This window comes from Rhagoletis zephyria, unplaced genomic scaffold (genome assembly GCF_001687245.7).
Source record: "Rhagoletis zephyria isolate East Lansing unplaced genomic scaffold, Rhagoletis_zephyria_1.1 Rzeph_scaffold_00101, whole genome shotgun sequence".
In the NCBI taxonomy this organism is placed as follows: domain Eukaryota; kingdom Metazoa; phylum Arthropoda; class Insecta; order Diptera; family Tephritidae; genus Rhagoletis; species Rhagoletis zephyria.
In genome coordinates, this window is record NW_016157185.1 from 213151 (window position 1) to 236265 (window position 23115).

At 33.4% G+C, this 23115-nt stretch overlaps 1 protein-coding gene across 8 annotated transcripts in view; it reads right to left on the reverse strand.

The window, feature by feature from the left end:
- Positions 1–23115, reverse strand: part of Shab (potassium voltage-gated channel shaker cognate b) — a 111764-nt gene that overhangs the window by 60307 nt on the left and 28342 nt on the right. The window contains exon 4 of one of the 8 annotated variants that reach the window (XM_017632941.1): positions 13111–14304. The exons of the other annotated variants lie outside the window; for them this stretch is intronic. Within the exon in view, the coding sequence (XP_017488430.1) occupies positions 14144–14304 (161 nt within the window). The 3' untranslated portion in view covers positions 13111–14143. Of the gene's footprint in view, positions 1–13110; positions 14305–23115 lie in introns of those variants that run through there. 8 annotated transcript variants of the gene reach the window in all.

The following is a 23115-nucleotide window of genomic DNA, read 5'->3' on the forward strand; positions in this document are numbered from 1 at the left end:
ATTCGAAAGTGTTTGAATAAAGAATAAAAATTTATTCATCATTCGAAAATGTTTGAATAAAGAATAAAAATTTATTCGTCATTCAAAATTATAAAAATTATGAATAAAATTTTATTTTTTATTTGAATAAAAATTCATTCAAAAACGCCCATCCCTGGTACATATGTCACCGCATAACTTTGGACCACGCCAACCGATTTCGATAATTCTATTTGCATCGGAAAGGTAACGTCTCAGAGGTGGTCCCATACTAATCTGGTTAAGATCCGATTATTGAATCATGAAATATATATATATATATTTTTTAAGTCGGTTTTTGTTTGCTAAAAATTACTTGTTTCCTACTAAGTTTGATTAAACGCGATGATATGTACATACATGGCGTATGAGTAACATTATTTTCTGCTCATATTTCATAAAAAAATAATAAATAATTTAATTTAAAAAGCAATTACGGGAAAGTGATTTGTCACAGCGTGGTACTTCCCCTGCCCCTTTCTCTTTTCGTGTTCGATTCTAAATTAAAGGTAAAGGGTGCGAAAATTTTGTGTTCGTTTCTTAAAATGTCAGACTGTTTTAAGGCAAAAAAGCACATTCTCTGCCCAGTGAAGCTTTGTCAGCGGAGATGGTCGCCCTGAAAATCAGATGTCTGTTTAAAATGACAATATTATGAAATGCGTGAGCTAGGCAAGGACAAGAAGGTAAAAACATGCCCTTTTACAGGGTGGAGTGTAACATCAAACATATTTTGCACCGGGGAAGGACAACATTTTTTGGAAGAAACGAAATGACCATTCGATTCTTGGATATTCTTATTTATAAAAATAAAAAAAGCTTATTGGCAAGAGGCAGTAGATATAAAAGGGAATCTCCAAAATACAGCAGGATTTTTATGTGAAATGTTCATGTTTACTAATACATTTCTGAGTCTTTGACTTTATTCAAGGAATAATAAGTATGTGTTCACAAAGTTTTAAAAACAAAAAAACACGGATCTCCTTATTCCTTTTTCTATGGTACATTTGCAACGTTTCGTACCACTGATTCATGGGATCGCCTGTATTCCTTAAATTCGAGGGGATAAATTTTATGAAAGCTTTAAAAATCGTCGTTCTCTTACCCAATAATTGAGAGGCGAAGACTTATACGCAATTTGTATACCTCGAACGTATTTGAGGACGATACAAATAAGATGTAAATTTGAATTTTCGCAAATTTTATACACAGACTTATCCTTTAATTTAAAGTTTTGGTACGCGGGTGGTCCGTTTGACATGAAACGTCGCATATGTATGTACACATAAATTATTAAAAATTATACAAAATTGAAAATTGAATATGAAAAAGCACTTTTTTTAAAGTAAAATGTTATCATTTATAAAGCTGACACCACGGGGAAAAAATTAAAGAGTGGGCGGTGACAAGCAAAGTTCATAAAATTGTCCCCCTTAAAATAAAAAAAAGTCTCAAACTTTTTTCGCGATTCAAGATATTCATTTTTACTCTCGTCATTTCACGTAAAATGCTGCATATACGTATGTACATATGTAAGTAAAAATAACAGCAGGTTTAAATGCCCCGAAAATGAACGCCTCTCTTTTGAAACGCAGATAAAGAATCTTAGGAAGATAGACAGAGAAATATTGTGCAGTATTATCGGATCCAATTCAAAATAAAATTAATAAAATATTGAATCACTGCCATCAATTGGAAATTAAGCTACGAATTAAACACATCTTTATTCTCAGTATAGTCTACAATTCGCTGCTGGAGAGAAATAAAAAATCGTGTTATGAAGATTAAAAAAAAAAAATAGTATTTATATTTGTTAGTTAAGATACTATCAGACTGTTCGCATAAGTTGCGTAGATCTCTGTTTAGTTCTTAAACAATATGTATTTTAAAGGTCATCTAAAACTGTACCTATATGTATAATTTTCTTTTGAAAATTTGTTTCGGAGTGTTTATGTAAAAGTTTCAGTATTTTCGTTAATTTCAAATTTTGAGCTTTGTAGTTAAAATAACTAGTAGGAAAACAAAGATATTTACTTAAATTTCAGAATATTATATATCGTAGCAAGTTATTTAAAATAAAAAACGTGTACATATATATAACTTCTTGGACCTTAATCAAGCTTGTTTAACTTTCCGCACAAGCTACTAATTATGTAGACCTAAAACAATTCGTTGTTTCAAGACACAGTAACTGGCAAAACAAAGAATTTATTGAAAAAAAACCGTTATAATTTAGTGGCAGTTTCATGATAATTAGCGTATTGCTAACGAGTATAATGGAAACTTTTATATGATTTTTATACCGAGAGCTTATATATACATACATATTTATTTATTTATTCTATTATAACCGGGAAAACGGCTCAGCTAGCGTTCATTGCAAGTGATCAGAGAGGTGCGTACTACCACTAGGTAAGAGAAAGGTTCAATGTCTGGTCTGCACAATATTTAAATCATAGGGAAAGTTTTTGTTAATGGTTTCCAATGGAAAACTGTAGTAATTAACCCTTTTTACCTTAAAAGAATTTTTGATTAGGCCGTTTGATCTTTCACTGTACTTTATGAGACAATAATATTCGAACTTCCTAAAATTTCTTGAAAACCCCCTTTTTCCTTAAACAGCGATTGTATATATCAATTTCGAATAAATATTGATGAATTCCTTAGCCACACTGCTCAAAATATATGAAAGTATGGTACATACACACATAAAAATTCTAGGCCGTATTTAAGAAAATGTGACTAACTTCGAAATAAAAATGCGATTGCAATAAATGTCACATTGTCAGTTCATTTGAAAATATATTTAATTTTAGATAGTTATACATATTTTGAAATTGCGGAAATAAGTGATGGACAAAACTTAGAAAACATTTTTTTTGAATTTCCACGATGAAAAATCCCGACAATCCAAGCCTGATAATAGGTTATTTATACATCGTTTTAAAGGCCTATAAATTCTCTTCTCACAATATGTTCGATCTTTAAAACTGAATGAAAACTAGTCATTCAAAATCTGATAAATCTACAAAACCGTACCTTCTGACCTAAAATGACCCGTCGCGACCTCTAAATGATTTTTCAAAAATCTATAAAAATAGGCAATAATATTTCTCATAAAAAGGAAGGAAATTAAGGGGTAGGGTCTTGAAATTTCAAAAAAAAATTTCGATGGGCACCCTAATATATATATATATATATATACATAAATTCATAAGAAATTCGTGAAACTGACTCTTCTCCACGCTGCTTAAGATCTTATTTTATATAAAACATTTCTTGTTTCAAACATATTGGATTAAAAGTACATATAGTAAATATAAGCTCTCGGTATCTCCTATAAGTATTTTGTAATTTAAGATAAAATCGGTGAAAAATGAAATGATCTCAATTGAATTGATAATTTCGAAAAACTGTGTTTCCGAGATGCGTCATGTATCTAAGATTTTATGAAAATGTTTTCCCATATAAGGATATTTAATAGTTAGTTTGGTTGTAGCTGCAAAGTTCTACAATGTTATGGTTTAAAAACATGGTTAGTATCTATTAGCACTAAAAATAATTAAATTATATATGTTTTACTTGGTCAATAATTGTCCACTTTCAGTTGTGAGAGTATATGGGAGCCCATTTTAATTCGGGAAAATATGACATAAGAATTAATTTTTATTTTCTAAGTATCATACTATAAACGAACAGATACGAGGATGGATCAATTAGTTCGTGATCTTTTTAGTTTTCCGCCTAAGGCTATTGTGCTCTATATCACTATTCTAAAGTCTAAGCGGTCACTATATCTCCTCAAAAGTTGGATTAATATTACTGCTCTAGTCAACTGCTGTCTGCCGTTTGTGTTTGACTGTCAGTTAAAGTAGCCAAGTGCATTAACTTTTGTTTCGAAAATTCTATTCTTATGATTTCAAACGTACGGAAGTGGTTTACTGATTCTGGTTGAGTTGGCAAATTTGGAAAGGCGGAAGGATAAGTAGGTCTGTCGGATAACAGGGTTATGGTGAGAATTTTCTGGAATACACGTGACCAATTATATTTTAAACAAACAATACAAGTCTGTTAAATGCTTGGACCCGTGCTTTAAATAAAAAAACGACCGAATTCGACGAAAAATAAAGTGATATTCCTCTGACATAATGCACGATAATGCTGAAATTATGTACATCGGGCTGCGAAGTCACGAACTTATTCAATCACCCTCGTATATACATATGAATAATTAAAAAAAAAAACATAAATTAAATGATTAATTATTTGGCATAAATACTAAGAGAGAGAGAGAGAGAGGGGGATACTAGTAATTGAGAAAATACATAACTTTGTAGAACAAATAGATATCCCTGTAACCAATTTAAATACATACATAATTGAATGCGTTAAGGATACATACATACATATTTTACTTGGTATGTTTGTAAAGCAAAGCTGATTCTACACATATGTATTTACTTACATAGTACGTAGTTGGTAAGTAATAAAGACGGAAGCATAAGATACGAGTAGCTAACAGTTATGAATTCATAAACAATAGATGCGTTACGACTAGGAAATATATGAAGACCATACAACAGTTTTTTATGCAAATGTACCATACATAGAGACATTTTAAAATTCGTATAAGTACATACATAGCCAGAGAAATAAAATCATTACACAGTGAAATTATTTGATTATAATTATTATTAAAATAAGAATAAATAAATATTTACAAAAAGTAGCAGTGGCCTTTAGTTTTGTTAGTTATTTAGTAATGGAATTTTTATTTTGAATGGAGTTTAGTTGCACATGCAATTATTTCGAAAAATTAAAAATCGCATTCCTCCATATAAAGAGAACATACTCGTATTTGATTGAATGAAGAAATTAAATTGCCGCGTAACTTCATTAATAGTTTTACATAATGTGCAAGAATATTTACGAATTCCATAAACAAAAAATTCACTAAAATTATAAAAAATTTTGTGCACAAATAAAAGATAAGGCTTGTTTGCGAATTTAAAACTTACTTCATATTTACTTAGCGATTTTCATACATATAGAATGTCAAATATTTGACACATTATCTACACAAAGAGTTCATATCAGGGATGCTAATTTTTCGGCTTTTTCCGACTTCGGGATTTTCGGGATGGCGTTGTCAGAATCCCGGGATTAGTCCCGGGATTTAGATATTCATTACTTTTCAACAACTTGAATCGAAAAAATTGCTTCTATATTGTTTGAGAAGCTCTCCTACCATGAAATAAATAATTAATAAATGGGTTTGAAACCATGGTACAATAATTACAGGTATTGTCTTCTCAGGGAGCGCATATTCCGATCTGCCTTATTTAAAAAATATCATTGTTGCCCACACTAAAACGTCAGAGTGAAAAACTAAAAACGCAATTTTACTATATCTGGCCCATGGTTTCGCGAATGTATTGAGATTTGTTTTTTAAAATTTACTATCGCGCGGTGTTATATGTAAAACGAACTAGATATTTATAAAAAAATATTAATTATTAAATAAAAAAAGAAATATAGCCAATACTGGTCAAGAAAATGAGTTTCTATTATTGCTATCAGTGCAAATTACAAATCCCGAAAATCCCGGGATCACTTGCCAAGAATGCCGGGATTTTCGAGACCTTAAAAAGCCCGGGATCCCGGGATTAACATTCCTAGTTCAAATATTTATCCATATATAAAATAAAAGAAAATGGCGTACATGCAGAATTGATTCATAATCTATATAAAGCAGTTCAAACCCCAGCAATATCCTATATTTATGTATACTTAAATCAAACATGGTTGGAAGATATTAAAATTTGATAGAAAGCTCTAGAGAAGAGGCTTAAGTAATATCACAAACTACGCTAAAAACAACGATAAGATAATTATAATCGTGAGAAATCTAAATATGGTAGAATGCCCCTAAAAGTAAGTTTGTGATCTGTCCAATGATATCGTTAGAAGATTTGACCAACAAGTTTCATACATCACTTCAGTTTCCGAGATCACTATGATTTTCATAAACGCAAAAAGTGGAAAGCTAAAAGGAAAAGGTAAGGCGTATTCCATGAAAATTTGACGCTTCAGTTGAAGTATCGAGAACCTTGAGGTGTGATAAAAGTATAAACTTTCTTTCGGCCTGCTAAAATTACCTGTAAAGTAAATTTTATTGTCACTTTGTGTTTTCAATAGCCCTTCACGTTGGTCCACAGCCTGAAGAAAAAATTAAGAAATGTATCGGAATATTACAGTTCATATTCAGAGAGTTGGAAAGCTATGAGCATTACATACATATTTATGTATGTAGGTAGGATAGGTTAAAATTTAACATAGGCTGATTTTGATAGTGGATTTTAAAATTTTCCTTTGTTTTAAACCAAAAGAAATCTGCGCCGATTTTTACATATTTTTTTTTAATGTATGCTTATTGTCTCTAAACTTCAAAGGAATGAGTGAGCAGACACTTCGATCTCAGAGATCAGAGAAAATATTTTATTTTTTAAGGGCGCTTGCCTTGCGATGGTTATTGACATTGGTGGAAATATCGATGGTGCTCTACAATAATGGTACAACTCAAATCAAAAATTGGCTTCCATTATGCACTGGCATGTGATCAATTAATTGACATACTGTATAGTAGAATTCATGCATACATACATACATATGTATGTACATTAGGGTGCCCTTTATTCCGAAAAGAGCCCAGGTTCTCGGTCTCACCCCCTAGAAAAGTGTGAACAGCCTAAAGACTAAAATTTAGTCACTAAACTATGCAAAGTCAATCGAAAAAGTTTTGGAGGTGGCTCAAAGCGCTCAAAGTTTCACATGCATTTCATATGGAGAAAAAACTATTTTTCGTAGAAATGGTAGAAAATCACCGTCTTGATCTCATAACTGACAGCTGTTTCACCGAACTGAATGACAAACTTATTTTCGCATTTACGGTTATGACGTTTTCTAAGGGTTGCAGCCTTTATGTAATACTTAAATTTAAATTCTGCTACGCTTTATTTGAGACATTATAAATTTACGAGCCTTTTGACATGCTTTACGTTAATATTTATTGCATAGAATTTTGGGTAGAGCTTTGTGCCGTTTGACATGGAACGTGCCATATATGTATATGTATTTATGTATATTCAGATTCCAAATTGCTTGACGCTGTGAATCAAGACAAAAGGAAAAAGCAATCAATATTTTTAAGCGAATCAAAATAAATAAAAAAACAACTCCTTTATAAAAATTAAAGAAGGTTTAATAAGGAAAACATATTATAATATACCGATATTTAAGTTTGGTATTTGATACATATTTCTTCACCGCTGCTATTAAATTTTGCTAAACATTATATGTAACTGATTTGATGATAGAAATTTGCAAAAATTTAACGTAATTGTATTAGTAAAATAAGTAATCCATAAAACCATATATCATTGGTTCGTCTAAATAATTTGTAACATTTTGTGCTTTGTGTCTATATAAGTTCCTAGGAAAACAACGTTTTTCATTTGTTTAAACAAATTCAATATATTTCGGTTTGTTAGGAATTTAACACGCTACAACGCTGACATTCAATACACATATATGTATATAATATATATATATTATATACCTAAACATTAATTGTGAGTTTTTTCCTTTTTACATGTTTTTGTTCAATTTGGTTTGACTCAAGGTACATTGAACAGGTAGTATCAGTAGAGCAGCTGATTTGATTTATTTTCAAATTATTTGGTCTCGAAAATGTCAAATATTTTTAATTTTTTCTCACAAAAATTCTGAATTGTTAAAATCCATTTGCATGTGAAACCTTTTTCCATACAAAACAAGCGATTGAATAGCAGCTTTTGGAACGTTCGCCCAACTCGGCAGCACAACCGCTGATTACTGGCCCTTGCAAAGGATGGATCAATGCTTCGAGAAGCAAACAAATTTACTAGGAAAGAAAGTTGCATCAATTTTTATTTTTTCCAATTTCAATTTTTTATTTTTTATAATTTTTTGTATTTCACATGGCACGCTTTGATTTAGAAGAAAAAATTCAGAACAGTTTTTGACACTTTCGATACCAGAAGCAACAACAAAATACACGCAAATGTTGTTTTTGCTCTACTGATACTACCTGTTTAATGTGCCTTGGTTTGAACCTAACGGATTCGATACAAAACATAAATTTTCTTATATTTTACAACGCGCTACAACAACATTCGTTCAGTGTATTTCGTACACATACATAAGTATACAATATTTAGCTAGTACATTTACATATATATATATATATATAATAGTTATAACAGTGTTTCAATAATTGGTGTATATCATAGTTTCAATACATGCACATTGCGAATGTTATACATACATACATGCATATATGTATACTACTTACGTTATCTAATCTCGTTATATCGTAAGAACTGATTTATATGGGGTTATTGCGTTTCGAATTTTATTCTATACGTATTTTTTCTCATATTTTTTTGTTGTTGTAATTTTCGCAGTGTTCTTTTTTTTTTACTGATTATCGCTTTCAGATATAAGCTAGTTTAAAATATCAAAAATTGCTTTGGCTAAAATTAGTATCAATAAATAAGGCATTTTTGTACATACATACACTCATGCAACGTATGCATTGTATAACGTATGTATCAATATCGCAATGTATATCGTAATAAATTCTAATTTTTAGGTTTTTCCATACATACATGTGTACACACATATTATGTACATACATATGTACATACGCATATGTCTAAAACTTTGTAAGCTAAACAAATTTAAGGCTCTTGATTTGCAGTTTTTACTCTGGAATTAGTACTCGATAGTAAATTAAATAAAAAATGTGCATAAGCTACATACAAATGGTGATATGCGCTTTAAATAAATTGTAAGAATATTGCGTCTTGGGCATAAAAAATGAGCATAAGCTCCGACTCGGTTCATTAGTGCTGGAACCAGTGTTGCCGTTTTAGACCTTTGGTGGCTACATTTAGCTACCACATACTTTTTTTTGGGCACATAAATTAAAAATTGCCCCTAGCCCTTTTTTAGCCCTTTGGAGAATTTATTCATACCAGGCATGAAAAAGTTGTATATACTTAATTTGATCTATTTTTTTTTCATTTATGTAAGAGATGAATTTTTAAACTACATATATGTAAAAAGTATTTTGGCGAAAATTTCTTGCGCTATATGAGTCAAAGCCGTGTGTGTGGAGGGTTAAATTTCCGATATTGCAGTTATGAATTAAAAAAAAAAAAAACAATGTTTTACAAAACTTATGAAATTTCGGCTCTAATCATTTCGATCTTTCCTCGACTTTATTTGTAAAGAAATGGTAAGTTATATGCTTCGGGCATGATGGTGTTCAAGAGTTCATTGTTTTTCTATACCTTTACTTATTGAAAATGTTTGCGTGTATGCTTATATACGTATATGTAAATAAACAATTTTAGCTACCATTTTTAGCCACAACGACTTTTTTTAGCTCTTTTTTAGCCCCTTTTTTAAAGGAATTTGGCTACCACTAAAAATGAATCGCGGCAACACTGGCTGGAACTGAGTCAGAGCTTAAGCTCACTGTTATGCATGAATAACTCCCATCGAGTAAGGCAGCATTGACTCAATAATTTTCAAAGCTAGCTTACAGAATAATGAACAAAAAAAAAAAAAGATCGGGCAAAATGTTTAATAAAAATCTTTAAAGTCTGCCAACTAAAATATGTTGCGTTACTACATGTAGTCAACCAAATACAAATAAAAGGTAAGTTCTGTTAACCGTCGAAACAATTTATAAAGCTGTTCTGAATTTTCCGTTCCCCATGCATCTTTTATTTACTTCGAAATCGTGCCTAAAGTATTTATACTAGGTAAGAAGTTCCGGGATGTAGATCTTCACCGCACATTTGTAGTAAAATTTGCACGCTACATTTAGGATACTTCGAAATGAAGACTTTAGACCATTGTGCGGCAAAAGCATTTCCAAAGGCTCAAACAAATAACCATAAATGTGTACTGCTGCGGGTAAAGCCGATACAATACACATATTGCTCAAATAATTTCTCTATGGCTAACGCAATATATAAATATATATAATCACAAATGTTTTTGTATCGTGCATATGCATTTATACATATCGAGCCCTAACCGCTGAAAAGATGTAAGCGAAATTATAAAAAAAATTTTAGTTTTGATATAGAAATGTTCCTAGTGCATATAGATGCATTTCTGTATAAAAATTAAATAAATTAAAAAAAAATTCGCTTACATCTTTTTGGCGGTTAGGCATTCGATATAATGCAAGGCATTTAACAAAATTTTGAGTATGAAATTTTTCAAGTGCTGACTTAGTTGATTCCTTTTATATATTTATGCACTTTAAAAGTGTTTGCGATTTATAATCGTATAAAGCAGAGTTTAAAGCAAAAACGAATATAAATATTGCAGACTTCAAAGACAAACTTAGAAGAAAAAATAGAAAATTTTTTTTTAGTCAGATAAGCAAGACTTGAGCATAATTAAAGGTTTTGTCCCTAAACGCGAGTTAGTTATGTATGTATGTATATGAGTGCGTCAGTGTGTATGGGGCAAATGGAGCTTGGTTGTAAACGTTATTTTCGCATGTACATATGTACTTGTATTTATCGTTGCCTTAATATAGAAAGGCCCTATCTGACATCGTCGCTGATTTACAAAAAGTCGTAACTAACTAAAAATCGAAAATTTACGTTTTAATTGATTATGATGCATTTGATCGAATTATGTGGCCTCACATCATTTTATGCAAAAAAAGATTTTAGTTAGTTACGGCTTTGTGCATTTCAGCGACGATGTTAGATAGGGCCTTTCTATATTAAGGCAACGTTATGTATATGCAAGTTAGTTGCGTCATATTCTCATTTATTTAGTATTTACGTGTATAACCCTAGGACTTTTTCACAAACGAATTAATCACAATTGAGTTTTTGATATTTGTGACAGCTTAACTTATACATACATACACGCATTCAATGACTTAGTGAAGCATGAATTGATTTGCATGCTTGTCCTTCACTACATTGGATAGGCATATGCAGCACGAATGGGTGGAGTACAATTGTTCCTAATTATTCAACATAATTAGGGGATTCACAAGACGTGTTAACCGTCGTAAAATCTTAAGGTTAACATCTTTTTTAATTAAAATGGTTTTAGGGGATTTCTAACTAAACCGAAATTCTTTTAAACTGATAAAGAATATATAATTAGCCAACCCCCCAACCATTTTAACCGCTATTTTACATAAACAAGTGTTAAGCTTAAGATTTTACGACGGTTAACACGTCTTGTGAATCCCCTAAATGTCTTCGATTTAAATTTGCAAATTTGATGCTTGCTACCATGGTAACCGTTTGCATTTTATTGCTGTGAATTTACAAATGCCCCGAAATATGCAAAATCTCGATTCTGAATAGCACTATTATTTTAATAAAATTAATTTGGTCGACAACAAAAAATAAAGGTATGACCAGTATTCATATTTCCAGCGTATATGTACGTACGTAGGTTGCTGATTCCGGATATACCCTCCGTTTTTTCAGATTGCTTGTTTGCGAATTTTGTGAAATCGATCGGTTGATAAATCTGGTTTCTATCACCAAGGGAGAATTTTATTTATGGAAGCGAGTACACAAGATTTGAGCTCGCACAAAAAGAAAAATCATAGCTTGATATTACGCTCAGTACATACATACATATTAATTTGGAAGATTCTCAAAAAAAAATTTGTCGGATATTGAACACTTATCAATATAAAATACTCCCTAGTTATTGGCTGTGCTTTGATCAGGATAAGTTGAGTTGGGATCGAATATAATTTGTCAAAGATGTACCTTAACCCTGCTTTGATAACCTACGAATGCGACACTTACATATGTGTTTTCAAATTTTTATCTCTCGTTCGTGAAATTAGTGCTTATTGAAATCGGTAGTTTTCTTATTAAATAAATAATATTTCTATGTGAAATATGTATACCTTATGAGCGATCTTCAGTAAGGTTATAAAAGCAGGGTTTAAAAATGCGCTCTTTATATAAAATAGTAAGCGTAAGGGAAAGTGTGCTGTGCTATGGTTTTCCTACTCAAGTGTATGAGCTCCGAGCTGAAATTATTGAATGTTGAAAGTTAATTCCTTATAGCATCAGTATTTTTTGCCAGTATATATCGATCTTTTCGATACATCGATGTATCGTTAAATAAATCAGCGATGCATCCAGAGACATTTTAGCGTTACGTTGTTTTTTTCTGAACAGAACTTTTTGGCCAAAATCCACCCATTCGCGCGCCGATGAGTCCAATATAAATATTTATGTAATTTCGCCATCTTAACTAGAATACACCGCAATTTCTTAGGCTCTACTATAATTACAACTACTATTTATTCGCTTCTTCATAAAAACTACATACATAAATCTCTATACAAATGTATGCAAAATTTAATATACTACTATACATATATTACTATAAACAAGTATCTCATACTTGCAGCCTAGTGTTTTTTTTTATTGGTGTATAAAATACATTATTTTCAAGCCTTGGAATTTAATAGTCATTTTTATTTGAATACACTTACTTATCTTGGTAAATGGAATGGCATTTATGCATGTATCTTTCAATTAAGTACACATCAATTTCTTCTTTATAAACATACGTACAAAAGTGTATGTATAAAAGTACATACACACTTGTTTAAATATAGCGTAATGCTCTGCAAATACATACAAGATTCTAATGGAAAGATGTTTCTTTTGCGAGCTCGCAATTTAAGTGGAAAGGATTTTCATGGAAGAGTAAATTTTCTAATGGAAGCTTACGTTGAATAATGCATATGTAACTTTATTTGTATAAAAAGCGCGTTTATGCGGTCCTTTACTAATGGCTATGGGCACAACGATTTCAGTATAAAAGCACAGTTAGGCAACGACGTAGGGTAAACTTAGATTGACGTACGTAGCAGCATATAAAATTTACTATTGATAGAGAGAGAGTGAAGCAACGGCAACGTTACCGCCATGCAGTGGTGAGTTTTCGTTAACACGCGAATCCCATAAGGTAAATAGATCGTGTCTGCGTCAATCTACGTCTACGCTACGTCGTTGACTGTTTGAGATTTTAAAGGTGCCTACACTCACCGACGTGTACGTATGCCGTGTCTGTTTGACGTAGCAACATATAAAATTTACGCACGTACACGGTGGTGAGTTTTCATTTACATGGCGCTCTCATAAGTTTGATCGTGTCAGCTGACATTTTAACGTACGCTTACGTCAGTGACACGATCAAACTTATGAGAGCGCCATGTAAATGAAAACTCACCACCGTGTACTTGCGACGTTTACCCGTACTTCTCTCTCTCTCTCTATCAACAGTAAATTTTACATGTTGCTACGTCAAACAGATACGGCATACGTACATGTCGGTGAGTGTGGGCACCTTAAAATTTACTTTGTTGGTCCTAGGATTTTAATTGTGTCTCGACATTTTCTATTTATTCCTTTTATATAGATATACATGTACTATTTATTACTATTGCTATTGTTTCTTCGCTTTGATAAATATTTTGGTAGCCTTGTAGCGATAAGCATTTGGTACTAAAATTCATAGGTAGGCAACACGCTATGCTTTGCGGAACTTAAGTACTCAAGTTGACTTTGATTGATAATGGCAAACGCTAAGAGTATGTATGGTTTGTATGCATGTTAAATGGTGTGTATGTATGTATGTATGTATGTACGTAAGTGTGTGTATTGAGATCAACAGGTTGGAAATTTATCAAAACCATTCACCTACTTGTATTGCTATTATTTGTGAGTGTGGGTGTGTCAATGGGATGGTGTTTTGTATTGGATTTATATGTGTGTGTGTTCATATGTATTATTTGCTGTCAACACTTAATTTTACGCATTTTTTTTCTAAGAACTTCAAACTCTACTTATTTGATTTACGATCTGTGCGTTCCTTTGCATCTATCTGTGTGACTGTGTAATATTTATAGTATACGGATGGCTTTTAGCAGAAGTTATTGTATCAGCATGAAGGGTCGTTGCCGACAGCAGCCATATACAAAGGGCTGAATTGCAAGTAAAAATTATCTGCTGTCTTCATTATCGCTGGAACTGTTCTGATTTTGCGCCTCCCGCTCCTCCAGCAGACTGCGATTCAACTCCTGTATGCGCGCCGAGAGTGCACGTCGACGCGGCGTGCTAAACGTTGGCGGTGGCGGCTGTTCGATTAGTGTATTCTTCTCACCTGTTCCATCAAGTGGGAGATGCAATTAAGCGGTTTCCGGAAAATTATGGCCACCACCAGAAGGTGGCAAGTGTGGATTGAGTGTGGCGAAAATGAGGCGTGATTTTAGGCGTCACCAGTGAAATTGGCGCACGTATGCGTGAGCAGCAGCCATTTTCATGGTGATTCAATTTTTCGCATTCAAATTTAAATTTAAAGTTTTTTCGTTTTTCGTTGTGGTTGTGATGATATTTATATTTTTTTTATTGATGGTTGATGAGGCGCCAAGAAAGCATCGGCAAACACATTTACAGCGTGTTTTCGATGAAAATTTGATTTTGTTTTTGTCAAGTATTTTGTTGTTGGTGTTTTAATTTAAAAGTACAGTACGGTAGGTGGTGCTTGGTGTTGATGTTTGTGATGTGTGTCAGTGGCGGGTGCCGCGTGTCGTTGTTTTTTTGAGGGCGGGTTTGATTATGTGTGAAACGGTGATTATGGCAATTTGTTGTTTTGTTGCAATAATAATGTGAGTGATGATGTTCAGTATGAGCGTAACGATGATGGCGATTTGGATCGAGGTTGGCAATTATGAACGTTTTTTTGCACAGAGAAAAGAAGGAAAGAGAAAAGAAAGAAGATTTTACAGTTTTTTCTTTAGTGAAATTACAGCTTTGCTTAGCAAATACACTAAAAGAATCGGCTTATTGTTAATGAATGCGTATATATTTAACTACTTAAAAATATGTATTTTTGCAAAGTATTTTGGTTTAAGAAAAAATGCAATTTTTGTCAATTGGACAGAGCTGATATAGGAGCAATCAAAGCAGGGTGATAGTGTGTGATGTTGAAATGATAAGTCAGCGATTAGCGCTGGTTCAATTACTAAATCTGCTTAGAAATAAAATTGTCTTAGGGAAGTCATTATAAAATCTAAAGCTTAAATTATTAAGACGATAACATCAATAACAACTGGTTATATGTAGGTAGGTTTGGAAAATCATTAAGTACCTACTATTCAAAAATGCATGAACCGTCACTATAAATTTGATTTTTTTTTTGTAAACTATTTTATTAATCTGCAAATTTTAAAATATTCATGCAATAATTAATTTAAATGAAATATAGAATATTAACTTTTTCAAAGTTTTGCTCACCATATATATATTTACAACAACAAAACTGGTTTTTAGAATATGCATTCATAAAAAATGCGCATGAATTTTTCCTTCATTTCTTGTTGGAGATATGTAAAGTGATCGAACTAAATATTTGATTTAGCTCAACCAATTCAGCACTTGAAAATCGCTTGACTCTTAAATGTTTACTAAAGGTCCTAATGTGTGGTTATTTTAAGTCCCCTATTTCCTTTGTTTTCACTGCAGTGAATGCAAAATATAGAACAACAAAACAAAAAACCACAATTGAAGTCAAAGTGAAACAAAAATAACACTTCCCATGTAAATGCTGAGTGACTTAGCAAAATTTTTAATAAATAAAGATTTTTTTCAAATGCCGGCAAAAGAAAAACATTGTGTATTCACGCAGCGCAACGCAATTTTATAATAAAACAAAGTTTTTTTTTTTAATTAAGATGAAGCAAGCGAATTTAAAGCCAAAACCGTCAATAACTATTTACAAAGGAATCAAGTAATTTTTTTTAATCTTTGTCAGTTTTTTTTTTGTCAGCATGTTTAAAGATAAATAAATTAAGTGCCATTTCTCAAGTATGTTTTAAAATATATCTGCCCTTCAAACACATTTTTTAAGAATAATATTTGCGTTTAAAGGGCAGATAAAGTTTGAAACCCATTTGAGAAAACGGAGCTAAAATTCATTCAAAAGCTTACTATACATTTTTGGCATCACATTTTCATAAATATACTCAGTTAAATCTTCTCTTGGTATGTAGAATGGCGTGTGCAAGTCCTTTTTAAATGAAGTATTTACAGCAGCAACTGTATCCGAGGGTTTGACGGGTTCATTCTCAGCATAAAGTTTATAAAATTATATATTTACAGAGTGAATAAATTGGTTCGGATGCGGATATTTTTCTTCCTGCTAGTTAATAGATAAATGCGTTGTAGATCACATAAGAGCAAAGTATCTGAATCCAATTTTCGTAATAACCATGCTTATATCTAAGTAGAGCTTTTAATATACATACAGATCGTAACTCCTAACGAAGAGTAGCACATCCCAAATTACTGTGGAAGGCTAGCACGTTCCACTATTCGCGTCGAAGACCAGCACATTTCGTTATTTGCTTAGAAGACTAGCACATTTCAGATTTTTGCGTGGAAGAGTAGCTCATTTCAAACTCTTGCGTGGAAGACTAGCACATTTCATTATTTTCGCGGAAAAGTAGCACATTTCAGACTCTGTATGGAGCTTTTCGGTCTTTTATTATAAATAAAATAAAAGTTTATTTTCCTACGCGTTTCGACACGAATTCGCGTCTTCTTTAGGGAGTCTATTTACATATATATATACGAGAAACATATACATATGTACATGCAGTATCGGTCATATCAAGTTCATTCTCTCAAAAAAAATCCATATAAACCCAAGTTTAAAACTTTTTAGAAAACTAAAAAAAATTCAACAAATTTTAATCCAAATTTCATTCATGAAATTTTCATTTCACGTTGCACATAGGGACAAATCGACAATATAGGACGACAAAAATGTTTACTCCATATGTATTTGACAGATTTTAATGAAATTTGGGATTAAGGGATTTTCATCATCACTGATTGTGCCATCTTCAGTGTTATTTTTCGTTCTGTCTGGTTCGAATTTTTGTCCTTAATTTATGTTCATTTACCTTAGGTAATGTGATTTTCGTCGATTATTAATTATTAGAAATGCCATAGTGTCCGTTTTTTTTAGAAGCAGGTAATAGGTTAATCTTCGCTGTCTCGATATTAACATCCGTTATCTTGTCGCTGTATAGTTTTTGCCTGCAGGTATGTAGAAGTCGGTGATTTTTGCCCTGGTGGTACTTTGTCGTGTTTTCGGAGTGTCCATGCCTGTTGTTTTGTTGTAATTTTTCTTTTCCGCATAAATTAATTTTAAGGGTTCGAATATAACATCCGAGGCGGTATTTAGTTGTTCGTTTATTATTTTGCCGTCGAAGGTTTTTAGTTTGTATATTTCCATATTTTCTAGTACGTTTAGTCGTTGGCCTTCATGTTGTACATGCAAAGTGTTGCCAACAGCATGTTCATCAACGCAAATAAGAAAGGCGGCGAAACTACTGCCGTCTGAATTTCATGATTTTTATAATACAATTATAGAAATATAAAATAAACACTTGAATTTTCAACATAAATTATGCTTTTATGATTTCTTTAAACCTTAAATATGCTACTTTTCCACGCGAATAGTGAAATGTGCTACTCTTCGTACGGACCGACGATTTATACTATTGTTCTATACATTTAAAATGTAGCTAATAAATAATAATAAAATTATGCTCATAGCTATGTACAGTCTCTTTGTTTTAATAATTTACAACTACTTTTTGGTTGTTTGTGTTTCCGACAGGGTAGGAGTATGATGTATTGTGGAACGATTTTCCGTCATCCCTTGTCAAATTTGGTTTGGAGACAAGCCGGTTTCGGCGCTGTGCCATCTTCGAAAAATGACACTGAAGACGGCACGACGCCGAAACCGGTTTGTCTCCAAACCAAATTTGACAAGGGATGACGGAAAATCGTTCCACAATACATCAATTTACAACTACATATGTTTATAATTCGATTCGAAAGTTAAACTTACTCGAAAATTATATACCAATTTGTACTATCTAATAATTTCAGATGGAGTGGAAGGCGGGAACTATCATAATAATAGGTGTGCATAGTAACAAAAAGTCAGCACCAATTTGTAGTGGAACCTGAAAATTTTTAATGGAGAAGTGTATAATAACCCAGAAAATTTGCAAGAGATCACTGAATCGAGAGCGTAATAATGCTGGAGAGCTGCAAATTCTTGCTAGTGTAATTTTTACTAGCAGAAATCAGCTAGCAGAAGAAGAACCGCCATTTGTTGAATTGGAATTCCATAAAATGAGTGGAAATCAAAATATGAAGGAAGTTTGGGACTAGTCGGAAACTAGTTAGTTTCGTCCCATTTGGGACCCAGTTGGTTTATTTGAGCTCGGGTGGCCGTTTTGAGGCATTTTTGGACGCTGGAAGTGCCGTATCAATATGTGTAGGCACCAATCTATTAATATGGTTGAGTTATTTTAATATCTATTCCAAAATTTTATACAGACAGTACTAAAAAGAAGAAAATAAATAAAATAAAAATGACTTTTGCTAAATTTTCAAAATCAAAAGTTATCAACGCAAATTCTATGGGTCTGAAGAATATTATTTTCCACTTTTTAGTCCATTTGTAAAAGCATTGTATATTAAAGAGTTTTTTTATTTTATTAATTTCAACAATTTTAGCAACAAGATTAGCTCTAGCTGTGTCTGAATCGAGAAAACGAAGTAACAAAAACGCGCCGAAAACTTCTATTCACCGGTGACGTTGCCGCTCGTGAACTACGCGTCGCACAAAAAATGTTTGAAATTCTCTACAAGTTTGGTATATGCTATGCATTTTCAACATAAATAAATTGATGAAAAATGGTTAAAACCGTGACAACGCACAATTTTTCGCACTTTATGCTAATTATTTACAATCAAAATTTTTATTTTTAAAACCCGTAAATACGGGAGCAAAGTATGATGTCATCACTTAAAAATAAGTAAGTAATTTCATTAGATATTAGGTACTAAGCTACGAAAAAATTATTAATAAAATTTCAATGAATAAATTTTTCGTGAAAATTCCTGTTCATTTCTTTGTGTTATCTCGTACCTTCCTATTTCCTAACTCATACTACAGTAAAAGTTTTGTTTTAGATTGATTAATTTTTGGATTTTTATGAAAATTGTTAAAAATGTGCATGTCATCAATAAAAATAAAGCTTGATGTGCTAAAAACAAAACAGTTGTATTTTTCTTTAACATACCTAGATCTTGAAAAAAATAGCATACTTATTGGAAAGGGGAAAATAGATTTAAATATGGCAGAGGGGGACGACTACAGGTACTTATATCAAAACTCTTATGAATAAAATTAAAAATCTCTTTAGTCAATATTGCCACCAGAAAAACTACTGTTTTCTGAAAACGGTCAGACGAGGTAGCGTCAAAATCGCTTCTCGAACAGAGATCGAGAGAGCTACGAGCCCTGGCAGTATAAGTTCATATCTTTCCCTCAATGAACTGACGAGATTCATTAAAGTATCCGACAAGTTTACGGAGAGTAATAACTTCCTACGCCCTTCTGAACTGCAATGGACCACAAATCTAATAAGTACAATGGGCAATTAATCTAAACGTTTGAATGCCTCGTAATCGCGTAAATCTCGTAAATAAATCGGGTTCTCATACAAAATTAATTATGCTTACGAAGTTTACGTGGCTACGTGGTTACGAGCCATTTACGCGTTTAGATGTACATATAATTTTTAAAAGCGAATAAATCGTCAACATGATGCTTAGACGAAGCGGTATAAAAACAATTATTGAAATGGTTTAACACTTTTAGGGTCTACACGCATTCTAAGATGCATTCTTAATAGGAATTAGCTAAATTTTTTGTTTGGATTTTTTTTAAATAAATTTTTTAACTTATAGTAAATCTCTGAATTCTACATCTTTTTACAAAATTCAAAAATGTATTTCACATAAGTATACATACATAAGTATTTACATATTTATATACATACCTACTAGTACATATATGCAAATTAATCCAACTGCTAGTGAAATTGAAGCTAATTGTATGTAGATACATGTGGAATGTTTAAAGTGTGCTCTAAAAATTTGCAATTATACAACTTCTTCGTAGACGTTTTGGTGTATTTCTGTATGTATGTACACATGTTTAAAATATTACAACTACATACATAGATAGTAAGTAAGTTTGTATTAATTTGCAATTATTGAGATTAAATCGCCGTGTGTAAGCAAAATACGTGTATGTACTTTGCTTTTGGAAGCTCAACAAAATGTGGCAGGAAAAACGAACTAAAATTATGTAAGTATGTATGTATGTATTCACCTGCGATTATAGCGCTCAATGGCTGTTTTCCTATATTTGGCGCTTTTTGATTTTTACCTTTCGGATGTACGACATTTGTTTGCTTGCCTACAAGATACATATAAGTATATGTAGATGAGAATGTTCATAAGCTTTGCTTACTTAAACTATGTAGACAAATGCAAGTTAATAATAACTATGTACATCCATACATACGCATGGATGTAAAGATATGTAAGTAAGCACATACGTATCGTATAAACACACTTAAGTACGCTTTGGGGCGCACTTAATTGCCCTGAGTGTTGTCATTTGCACTTTAACTAAGTTCGCTTTGCACGGCATGAAAGGAATAAAAAACGGAAGAGAAGCATTTTACACTTGAAACTTAGGTAATCGACTGCAACGACGCTGCTTGAAGCCATTTGTTTTTGCTAAGCTACTACAATTTTTTTGCTGGCGTTTTTGCTGTTTTTTATTTAGGCATTTGTAACCATAGCTGTTCATTAGATTTGCATGTGCGTATGTGTGTATGTGGATAGAACTTTTTTTGTTACATTGTTTTGCACTATTTTTCTGCTTTTTTGATTTCTTGTTGTTGTTTCCTTGATTGGTGTTTGTGTTTGTCTAATGGCTTACTGCTTAACGTTGGCTTTTGGTCGCATAACACCAACCTAATGCCATGCTAATGCGACGCTTAAAGTACAGAGGCATTTGCTTAATTATGTAATCTACTTAAAGTGATTGGTAGTCACCATTGCTGTTTTTTTTTAGCTGTCGTTTTACTATGTATATCAATTAAAATGGTACGAGGAAGAGTCCAACTATTGTAAGGCAATGTACATATCGCACACGATCTTCAAAAATGCCACAATTCAAAATTAGGCATTTTTGATATTATGCGCTAAAAATGTACATAGAGCTTTTATTTACCTTTCAGCAAAATCTGGAGCTAATTTTTGTTATAATTGAAAAAAAAACCTAAGGTAAAGTCTCCCTTGCCCATATAATTATCACGTGCTAAGAAATGGTTTTTCGCATTTTCTGACAAACGTGTGGTTTTGAGTTGTGTCACCTTTGAAGATCGTGTGTGATATGCTGCTATTAGTCGATAAGGTGTCACACAGCTAAGCGTTGTCATTCTTAATCAGTCTTCTGTTCTTTTTTGACAAGCCATGCGGAACAGTATGGAAGATAGACTAGTTACTTTGAAAACTCAATATATTCCGTCATTGCGTTATGGGAAACTTGTCCGAATTTCTGGAGAAAAGTCCACTTTCGAATTTGTTGTAATTAGTTTTTGGTTTTGGAGTGCCATGCGTTATAGTCGTAGTGCTGGGTATGCAGTTACAGTTGCACGGCTATACTCAATCCCGACTCTTGTGTCCTCGTTCGCGTACTCTGGGCAACGTGAGCAACCCATGTACGATATGCGGTAGCCACTCCGAGTGGAGCCTTGGGTCACTGCAGAAAGAGAGGGAGAAGTAGATGTAGTTCGGTGTTCAGTAGTAGGTGCGGCTGCAGGCGGGTGTCTGTCTTGGAGCAAGCGGCTCTCTATATAAACGTGTGATTGGTTGTGAAACCCCCCTCGTCCCAGCAATGGGTTGTGCGCTGGGTTTGGGACCCGCCACGTCAAAACCCCTTCCATTGAAGAATGCGAAACAATGCCTCGGATGAGACCCCCCTTAGTGATGACGACCACGGCAAACGTTTAAAGGACTACGATTTGAGGGCATGCACCTGGAATGTCTGGACCCTTAATGGGGAAGGTGCCTCTGCCCGGCTGGTTGAGGTCCTCGTTAGAATAAAAGCTGACATCACCGCCAACCAAGAAATGCGTTGAACGGGGCAAGGCAAACCATGCCTGGGGCCTTGGGACGTCTACTACAGCTGATATCTAAAGGAGCGCAAATTCGGTGCTGGATATGTGGTGGGAGAGAGACTCCGTCGCCGAGTACTGTCGCTCACCCCGGTGGACGAGCGTTTAGCCATAATCCGCATCAAAGTGAGCTTCTTCAACATCTCGCTCATCTGCATCCATGCCCCGATGGAAGAGAGGATGAGGTATACAAGGATCTCTTCTATGAACGCTGGGGGCGCACGTACGAGCGCTGCCCCTGCCACGATATCAAAATAGTGCTTGGCGACTTCAATGGGCAAGGAAGGGATTTTTGGAACCAGGTTCGGAAAATTCATCCTCTACGTCGAAACGTCCTACAACGGACTGAGGCTGATCAACTTCGTCGGGGCCCGAAACATGGTAGTATGCAGTACAAGGCTCAAGCATAACAACATTTATCAAGCTATGTGGGTGTCTCCGGATCAACAAAGGAGAAGCCAAATTGATCATGTTCTGATAGACGGAGGGCATGCTTTCAGCGTGTTTAACGTACGTACACTCCGAGGCCCAAACATCGACTCGGACCACAATCTTGTTGCAGCCAAGATACGCACCCGCCTCTGTGCAGCAAAAAACGTGCGCCCCAATATGCAAGGAAACCTAAAAGTCGAAAAGCTGCAATCACAACAGACAGCCAATGCATTCGCTACTCGACTCTCACACCTGCTCTCAGAGACCAATCTTCAACAAACCGACATATGCGAGCAGTGGAACCACATTTCCTGCTCATAAGTACCGCCGCCGGAGAAGTAATCGGATATCAGCGAGCCCGAAAGAACAACTGCTACGATGACAAGTGACAGGGAGCTGCAGAGAAAGGAAATGCCGCC